Source organism: Xiphias gladius, chromosome 23, assembly GCF_016859285.1.
Source record: "Xiphias gladius isolate SHS-SW01 ecotype Sanya breed wild chromosome 23, ASM1685928v1, whole genome shotgun sequence".
In the NCBI taxonomy this organism is placed as follows: Eukaryota; Metazoa; Chordata; class Actinopteri; order Istiophoriformes; family Xiphiidae; genus Xiphias; species Xiphias gladius.
In genome coordinates, this window is record NC_053422.1 from 154,083 (window position 1) to 163,755 (window position 9,673).

Genomic DNA, 9,673 nt, shown 5'->3' on the forward strand with positions numbered 1-9,673 from the left:
AACCTACACAAAGAGAGAGACAGACAGGGGGGAAGGGAAAACACCAGAAACAAAAGGAATTAACTGGAGTCATGGCTGCGAACGTGACACAAATACACCCAAAGGACCTCTAGAACCTCATCCTTGGCCACTATAACATCCATACAGATGCCTAGAAACTCCTCAGTGACCATTAGAACCCCCTAACGGACCTCTAGAACTGCCTAAGCAATTATAAGAAGCACCCAATGACGCCTAGAACCTCCTCAATGAGCACAGAAAACACCCAAAGGTCCTTAAGGACCTCTAGAACATCTGACAGGACACTTGTGTAGAACCACAGCTGGACTGAGATGTGCTGAAGTCCACAGTGTCTGATTCACATCAGACCATTAGTCAGGACCTATAGGTTTATTCATTTCTCTGATATTTTTAAATTCTGTCAGTTTCTGTCGTCATGGCGACAGCAGCATTCAAACAGTCTGCCGCAGATGAATAACAACACAGATATTACTGTGTTTCAGAGACAGGAAACCTGCTTATCGGCTGCTGTACAGACAGGAAGCCACAGAGATGGAATGACACGAATGTTTTCCATGCAACCACTTACCAAACTCCATGTGGTCGGCAGAATCTCTTTCTGTCTTCAAAAATCACTTGAAAACCTACCCCTGTCTTCCTTTCTTCCTGTCTTCCTTTCTTTCTCTTATATTCTCTCTCTATTCGTCGATCCTACTCCTACTCTTTCTCCAAATTAGATTAATAAACGGGTAAATACGTTTGTCATCTGCTATTCACTAACACCTTCATGCACCTGCAACCTTGTGTGTTTCGTGTGTAAGTGTTGAGGTCTTCTTCGTGATCTGCTGCAGCTGGATAGAGATTTTATATTTATGTCAGATGAATAGATGTAAATGTAAACTCAAACAAACTACTAGAGCTACCACTGCAATCAACAAGTAACAACAAGTAACAACTACAATCAATTACAATCAGCTACAAATGACAAACAACTACAAACAACTTGGACAGTCACTGTTCAGGGACGGGTTTTGGTGAACAGTCAGTTCGAGAGAGACAGGTCAGTCACATTTCCTGTTTGAGGAAGCTGAAAATGTTAAATGTTTCCATCTGTCTGAATCACACAGCCGCAAACACAACAGGACTTCTGTGCTTGCGAAGCCACAATGGATCCCCAACACCTGTTTTTAAAATCACAGCTAAATGTCTGACTCTGACCTTCGTCCTAATCTGAAACCTCCAACTGACATTTAAGGAGTCGAAAACCAGACAACATGTCCTCACTGCTGAGGTCTAATACTCTGGTCCTCAAAAAACATAGACACGCTGGACTCACACAGACATCTGGAATGCGTCAGAGGAGGGGACTCGACATCTGCATGTCTGAGATCAGATAACAGGCAGACCGCCGAGCGTCTCAGCCCTTCTACTGCTGATACTACAACCACTGCTACTACTCTACCACAACTGGCGCTTCTGCGACTGCTGTGAAACCGCAGGACTGTTAGAGGAAGGGGAAGACAGTTGCTGCTGCTGCAGCAGAAAAACAGAGATAGGAGCAGAGGTGTTGGAAAGAAGAAGAGAACAGCAGGAGCAGAAAAGGTGTAAGCAGTGTACGAAAAGAAGAAGATGAGGGTGTTTTTCGGGACTCTGGTCTCCGTCTCTCTGCTGTCGTTGGTCTGCAGCGTTTCTCCGTCTTCTCGGCCTGCAGACGAATGCTCCGGGATGTCTCTCCGTAAGTTTTCCTCTCTTCTTCCTATGAACACACGGAGAGGTAGAGACAGGTCTGATTCCCAGCAGGTTCACATCAGGACCTGTTTTTATTGGTCGTCTTCTCAGAGGGATTCAGCGTTTAAACATGAAACGACCGTCAGACTCGTGTGTGTATGTTTGCGTTTCTCTTTCTTGGTGAGAATCCCGGTGACTTTTAGTTCCTATGGAAAAAGCTGACGTTTTAGTAAAGTGAGGACTAATAAAGTAGAGACATGTTATTAAAGAGAGGACGTTGTATAAGAGTGAAGACATTTTATTGAGGTGAGGACGTTTTAATAAAGTGAGGATGTTGTATTAAATTGAGGACATTTTATTAATGAGAGGACGTTTTATATACAGTATTTTACAACTGCTTGAGCGCCATTTTGAAAATGGCTCATTTGTCAAAACACTATACATAATTCAAAGAACCAAACACAAAAGTAGCAGAACAAATAAGATCTTTTCCAAAATGATAAAGTTCATTCAAAACTATACGATAATTTAAATGCTCTACATGAAAAGTGCCCTGAGATGACCTCTGTTAGGATTTGGTTGCTATATAAATAAAATTGACTTGAATTGTTTGAACCAGAACCTGCTGTGCTCAAAATAATCATTAGAAGAGATTTCCGCTCTTCTAATGATATAGTCTGGGTTTGGATTTTTCATTGACATTCTTAAAGTACATGAATATATTGACCAAACATAATACACAAGACCAGTACTGCACAATGATAAAATATGTCTTTCTCTCTAAATTGTAAAATCAGTCAATACATACATTCATTTCCAAAGGTTGCATTTTGCACTGAAAATCACAACAGTGCAGCGGCATTCATTTTTAAACTATTTATTATTTTTGCCAGACATTGGAGCGTTTTGTAAATATGCAAATACTCTATATTTTTTATAAAAGCAGTTTGTGTTTTGTGTAAGCGCTTTCCCACACAGATCCATGGCTGAATCTTTAAGTTTTGTTCAAACGATATTCTGTTTATTTCATTTATTTTTAGGTTGTCGTCTTCACTAATGCATCAGAAAATAACTTTGGATGTGAATATTAATATATGTGTAGCCTGAATATTATGATTAAAACACTTGCTTGGAAATCTGCTGTCTTCGATTCGTTGTTAAGGAACTTATAGAGATATAATGGTGAAGTAACGAGGGACTACTCAGCAGCAACTCCATTTAATGTATCACTTGACTTACCAAAGCAATACAAACTGTAAAAATAACCAAATAATGCTGATGATTTTCACATTAGTTTATGGTACAGTTCTGTAGTAATGTCTTGCAAATTACCTTCTAAGAAAGTCTAATAAGTGTCTAACTGGTTTCTAATTAGCGTTTAATTTGTTATAATGGTGTCTAAGTATAGTATATTTTGGTTCAAATATGGAATTATATGAGGTGTCAGCATAATTTAGGTGTATTGTGTGTAAATAGGGTATGACTGTTTGTTTACTGTCTAATAAAGAACATATAACCTGCAGCTTTTATCTAATTTGATACAAAGTACGGCTCATTTCATCTTATTAGTGCACCGCAAAATAAAGGTGGCCAGCGGTCTGATATAGTGCATATAGTACATTACATTGTACCGAGTTCACTGTACACAGTGGAGAAAAGTCGTTTTTCACCTGCGCTCTTGTTGAAATGTCCGAGTTACTGTTGCAGCAGTATATCTGCTGAGGTAGGGCTGAACTCTGTCCAGCCTATCTCAGTGTCAACTCACCGCAAAGTTTGCTCGAATCTCATCTGATAAATTTGTTCCTCGTTTTCTTTGTCCACATCCTCATCCAGATGTACCTCTACCTCTTCCTATTCTTCTTCCTCTCTCTACTTCTCTTGCTCCACAGTGTCACCCTCTCATCCTCACCTCACTCTTCCTCTTCCTCTTGCTACAACGTTGCCTTCCTTTTTTTTTTTGAGGACAGGTAAACTCACCTGTTTGCTTTTTATAGTGCTCGTGCCCGATTGGAGAGTTTACAATGAAGTACCTGAGTGCCTGTACACCTGACGGTCATGTTTGATCGGTTGGTTCGTATTGCTGTTTTGAAAGGCAGTGCCTTGAAATGGCAAAGAAGTGACATCATGTTAGATTTCTGTGTGAGGCTGGGAATGTGCTTGTAGATGTGCAGTTCTGGGCTGAGGTTTTGCTCCTCGCGTGTCCGGTTTCACTAACTGTTATTTTTCATTTTGTAAGCATTCGGAAACCAAACTGTAAAGAAAGTCACAGACATGGAGGTGGAGTTGAGAAACCCTCAGCTGCAGACGTTCTTGCCCACGCGAATTCCTTTATCAGAACATGCATGTCTGACGAAAACACAATCTAAACATCTGGCAAAAGAAAAAAAAGTGTGTTTGGTGGGAAGTGAATCAGGATGTTTTGGGTGGATATCCCAGAAAGGCGAGCCAGTGTTTTAGAAGCTGCCACTCGAAACATCCTGGCATCATGGTTGATATTTCAGCAGCGCTAGAGTATGATCTGCTCTACCACCGACTCACAGCTGCAGAGTAAATGATAACTGTTAAAAATGAATGGAATTTTGGAATAATTAGTGTCTTACTACAAACGCAACAAATCCAAAGTTTGTTCTTATATATCCAAACTTCTCCACGGGAAGAATTTGACCTGTTTTTTGTCTAAACTGTTTTTAAACTCTCAGAACCTCATTTTAAATTTGGGGCTATTGTGTCTAAAATCACCGACAAAATAATATGACATGTATTTTAATTTCATGCAATTCCTGATTATGAATGAAAGTGTCACATTTACTTAAATCAGGTCAGTTGCAGCCACTAGAGTCCACCAGAGGGCGACTAGGCCCAATTAAAAACTTTCTTAATCTAAATTACATATAATTACTTTTCTGGTCTCTGCAGGTCTACAGACAGACTGATGTGTGCTCTGGTCTTTGCAGGTCTACGGGCGTTCAAGCTGATGACCACGTGTAACTTCACCACTCTGAAGGAGAAGCAGCTGAAGGAGATCCAGGCTCCGACCACCAACCTGTACCTGCCGATCCTGTACCTGCTGGCCTTCATTGTGGGTCTCCCCTCCAACCTGCTGGCTCTGTGGGTTCTGGTGTTCAGGACCAAACCGCAGCCATCCACCACGCTGCTGATTAACCTGACGGCCGCTGACTGCCTGCTGCTGCTGGTGCTGCCATTTCGTATTGTGTACCACTTCAGGGGGAACCACTGGGAGCTGGGCGAGCCGTTCTGCCGCGTCGTCATAGCGATGTTTTACGGCAACATGTACGGGTCTGTGTTGTGTCTGGCACTTGTGGCTCTGGACCGATACATCGCTTTGGTTCACCCATTTGGCGCCAAGACGCTGCGCAGCCAGCGGACGTCCCTGTACATGACGGTGGCGGTGTGGGCTGTGGTGCTGGCCGCCATGCTGCCGCTGCTGGTGTCGCAGCAGACCTACGTGCTGGATGAGCTGCGGATCACCACCTGCCACGACGCACTGCCCGAGGAGGAGCAGGAGAACTACTTCCTGCCGTACTTCGCTTCCTTGTTCTCTGTCTGCTTCCTGCTACCCTTCGTGGTTGTCCTGTTCTGCCACGGCGCCGTGCTGCGCACCCTGTTGGCTGAGGGGAAGCGCTACGGTCACGCCGTCCGGGTGACGGTGCTGGTCCTGCTGGTCTTCATCGGGTGTCTGCTTCCCAGCAACATCCTCCTCCTCCTCACCTACGCTGACAACTTGCCAGACGGAGACGGCGAGGACATCTACGTCCCGTACATGGTTAGCTTAGCAGTTAGCACCTTCAACAGCTGCATCGACCCCTTCATCTTCTACTACGTGTCGGGGGAGTTCAGGGAGAAGGCCAGGAGCACTCTGTGCTGTCGCAGCGTCTCCGGAGACAGAGCGTCCTCTCTGGGGAACAATGTGTCGTACTCCTCATCATCATCTGGTTTGAGGTCAAAGGTCACCCTGCTGTCTAAATCCAGTCAGCGGGGGATGTCGGAGACGGTGTGAGGACGCGTCAGAACCACAGGTCTTTCTCAGTCTGAAACCATGTGAATCGTCATCAGTCATGGGCCTGTTCACGTTCAGATGAGCTGAAGAGGTGTCACTCTGCCTGTTATCAGGATACTTTTGACGAGTATCCCAGCATGCATTTCACACCAACCAGCCATGATTTTGAGTCAAACTCAGAGCTGTTTCCATTTTCCTCGTCGAAGCTGTTTTTATGACACTTTATTAAGTTCTGACATTTCTTTCAGGCGAGACAGTTTAGATCTCTCAGATGTTCAGTTTATGAAAATAAATTCACTCTGATGTTTTCAGAGACATGAGGACCGACCATTCATCTCAGCAGCAAACAGGCCGACTCCTGGGTTGAGCTTTCAGTCAGAGTCCATGGTCATCCTCCTCTGGACAACAGTTTTGATATGTGATCTAATTCCTTCTGGAAGATAACGTTTGGTGTCAGAGTGTGAAATAGAGCTGTGAGGTTGGACTTGATGTACTCTTTTCCGAGAAAAGCCTCACGTTTACCTGTCACCAGGACAAAGTGACGGTCACATGACTGCTGATATCATCACAGCTGTCACTCAAACATCTGTGAACGTCTCATCTGACATGGATCACTTCTCCTTTAACCTGAGAACATAATCCATGATACGAAGGCATTATTGATCCCTGATGACTTGATCCATTGCGATAAAAATCAGTTGATATCTGATATCATCCTCGCTTTATGATTATTACTTTTGTTTATTTACACATGAATAAAAATGAGAAAGAAAATAAGCGTGAAGAGAAGATTAGTTCTGCTCCGGTGTGTATCTCTGAATACTCTGCTGAACCCAGTGCAGAGTATTAAACCTGTTTCCTACAGAAATCAGCCTGTTTTGAAATTTCCCCAAAAATGTCATATTTATTTTGAATAATAAACCTTAAAGGTGGAGTCAGTGATTCTTATCCAGCACACTTTTTGTCAGATTCAGTGAATATGTCCTCCCGGTCCATTAGCTGTCCGTTCTCTGTGTGTGCTGAAAAAAATATCAGGTGTTCCTACACAGCCTTGGTTCTGTAAACGGGAAACAGACAAAGTGGGTTGGACCAAGTCACACAACACTATTCCAGCCAATCAGCAACAGGGGTTGCTCATGCTTGTGCACAGAACAAGGAAAAGAAGAAGAGGGGAGACGGTGGGAAAGGGGGCGGCGGGAGCGAAAGGCGGTAAATCTGGCACATGCTAATGGATAGTGCCAATTTAAGGATTAATGGGGAGGAGCAGGAGCAGGAGCAGTTTGCGCTTCTGTCACCGCCAGACCATGTAAAGTTTCGAGTTCTGAAATAAAATATATCTTCAGTTATAAAACAAGAGCTATCCTTTAAATTCATTCACAGATTTGTTTGCCTTCTAGTCATCATCTTACAAGATTTGTTAAAACCACTGATACCTTTTCTTTTGTGAGTGTCACTCACTTTTTTACTGTCAGTGCTGTAGAAGTGTTTGGAAGGATCTAATTGCTGTTGTAATTCCGAAAGTTATCTTTCTCTCTTTCTGAAATGGGAAAATGTTTTTTCTGGCTTCTTTGACCAAAGCAGGAATAATAAAGACAAATTCTATGATCAATCTGATCATACATATGGAAAAATTGTATTTCCACAAGTGTAAATGCTCTGACAGCAAAGCCCTTTTTCCTGCTTTGGTTAATAAGATTAAAAACTACATCTGTATTATTTCTTACAATGTGAATAGAAAAGCTGTCAAAATGTAATGCATCTGTTTGTCTTTTGGTCCTTTTATGTAAATATGTGTCTTCTTGGTAAAACCTCCGCAGCCTAAACACTGGCTCTACTTTATTTTGCTGTCTGCTTCTGTAACCTTAATTTTGCTTGGTGTTATACGCATCTGTTTGCTTGTTCTGAGTTTTCCAATAAAAATTGGTGGAAAATTTTTTTTCCCAATATTTATGTCATGGTCTGAATATTGAGTTAGTAGAGGAGACATATCGTGACATGAAGCAAGACTCAGCATCACAGTTTAACATGTTTCTATGGTGGACGTCCACATTGTTAGCCACTGAAAAGCAGATAAAGCAGATATCCAGACTGAAGACCAGCTCAGTAACTACAGGCCGCTGTTACCTACTGCAGATCCCATTGTGAGTCTGAGTCGGAGCCACTGCTTTAATCTTTAACAATGTCTAGTTTTTTATAATGTGATCATCTGTATACTTGTACTTCACATTTCAGTTAACAATCAGTCATTTTACTTTTATTGAAGTATTTTTTATCTCCAGTATTGTGCAGTTGCATCCGTTACAGAGTAAACACAAAACTTTCTGATAAACTGGATGAAATGAAAGAAAAAATAAATCAGCATCTGCAGCAGAGAAGAAGCTGCTGGCGAGTCTGAGCTTCAGGAGATACTCTGGAAATTATACAATAATAAAAGTTGGAGCCTCTTGGAGAATGTGTTGGCAGATATGGAGTCAAAGACTCAGGGCAGGAAGGGTTTCCCCAAGTCACTGAGTTTATTTTAGGAAGAGTAATGGACTGACATACATGCCACTAACAAGAGGTCTCATCTGTGTGTGGTCTACAAAAGAGAATAACAATACAGATATACAGTATAATTACAAAATATGGGAATGAACATTACATTTAAAACTATATACTGTGGCTCTTTGATCCACAAACAACCATCTTTACACTCAGCTTCGAAGATGTTCAGAGAAACATAGAAGAAACTCCCTTTGCGAGTACCGAAATTACTGCCCATGAACTATGACTACTGTTACTCTATGTTACTGTTTGTAAAAAAAAACACGGTGCAGGTATTCGAGGTTAACAACTGTAGCACACACATAAAAAAAAGTGACATAAACTAGCACCAGGCAGACACTGACAGTCATTATCCCACATACTGTACATGTTCTACTGCTTCACTCTGCTGACGCTGCACTGAGGAAGGAGCTTGTATGTTTCTCATTAATCAGTTGTAAACACATGCTGCAAAGTCCCTGTATAAAGAAAAGGAATGTATTCTCTGTGTGGCTCTGTGGTGCAGACAGTTCACATCACTGTCACATTCACTCAGAGTATATTTTAACTGGCCTACTCTTTGCTTTTATTTAAGAATATTTTTACACAAGTCATTTTACTTGAAACTGAGTGAGATTTCCATAAAGGAACTTTATTCTGTGGTGGAGAAAGTATTCAGATCCTTACTTAAGTGAAAGTAACATGGAGCATTTTTACAATTAAAAGTCCTGCCTAAATAAAAGTATACAAGTATAATCAGGAAAATGCATTTAAAGTATTAAAAGTAAAAGCACTCACTGCAATTGAATCTCCTCTGGCTGTTATAGTATTAAATATCATATCATGAGATTATTATCACTGATGCATTAATGTGTAAACAGTATTTTGCGGTTTTAGCAGCTCAAGTTGGAGCTGTTTGACTGTAACTATCTATATTTCAATGTGGCTTGATCTCCTGATGATTTTCTTGATTAATCAGTTTGATTGTTAAAAACTAGAGACTCCTTCAAAATGCTTGTTTTGACCAACCAACAGTCAACACCTCAAAAATATTAAATCTAGATGAAAATTGGCAACTCGTTTTCTTTCATTTGGCTAATCAATGAATTAGATTATCCTTTCATGTCAACTTGTATATATTGTTAGGTACCATAGTTTAACCTATAAGAAAATATAATCTCTTTTATCAACTCTTCGTATGTTTTATACGTAAAAAACTTAATCTGTAAAGTACAACCGTCAGATAAATTTCCAGCAGTAAAAAGTACAATATTTCCCTTGAAAAGTACGGCGGTGGAAGTCGAAAGTATCATACAATGGAATTACTCAAGTAAAGTACAAGTACCTTGTAGTTTATTTGATGGTGTTGATGATGTGAAGAGGATGAAGGAGACTCCGCTGACA

At 41.2% G+C, this 9,673-nt stretch overlaps 1 protein-coding gene across 1 annotated transcript; it reads left to right on the forward strand.

Moving 5' to 3' along the window:
* Positions 1-1,340: 1,340 nt before the first annotated feature.
* si:ch211-132p1.2 (proteinase-activated receptor 4) lies at positions 1,341-7,654 on the forward strand. The gene is made up of 2 exons (XM_040119148.1): positions 1,341-1,735; positions 4,683-7,654. The coding sequence occupies exons 1-2, from the start codon at positions 1,630-1,632 to the stop codon at positions 5,744-5,746; spliced, it is 1,170 nt and encodes a 389-aa protein (XP_039975082.1). The 5' UTR covers positions 1,341-1,629; the 3' UTR covers positions 5,747-7,654.
* The last annotated feature ends 2,019 nt before the right edge of the window (positions 7,655-9,673 follow it).

Excerpts from the sequence above, each read along its gene's own strand:
- si:ch211-132p1.2 (XM_040119148.1), top strand. The coding sequence starts at position 1,630 with ATGAGGGTGTTTTTCGGGACTCTGGTCTCCGTCTCTCTGCTGTCGTTG. Across the intron at positions 1,736-4,682 it reads ATGCTCCGGGATGTCTCTCC|GTCTACGGGCGTTCAAGCTG; the intron begins GTAAGTTTTCCT and ends TGGTCTTTGCAG.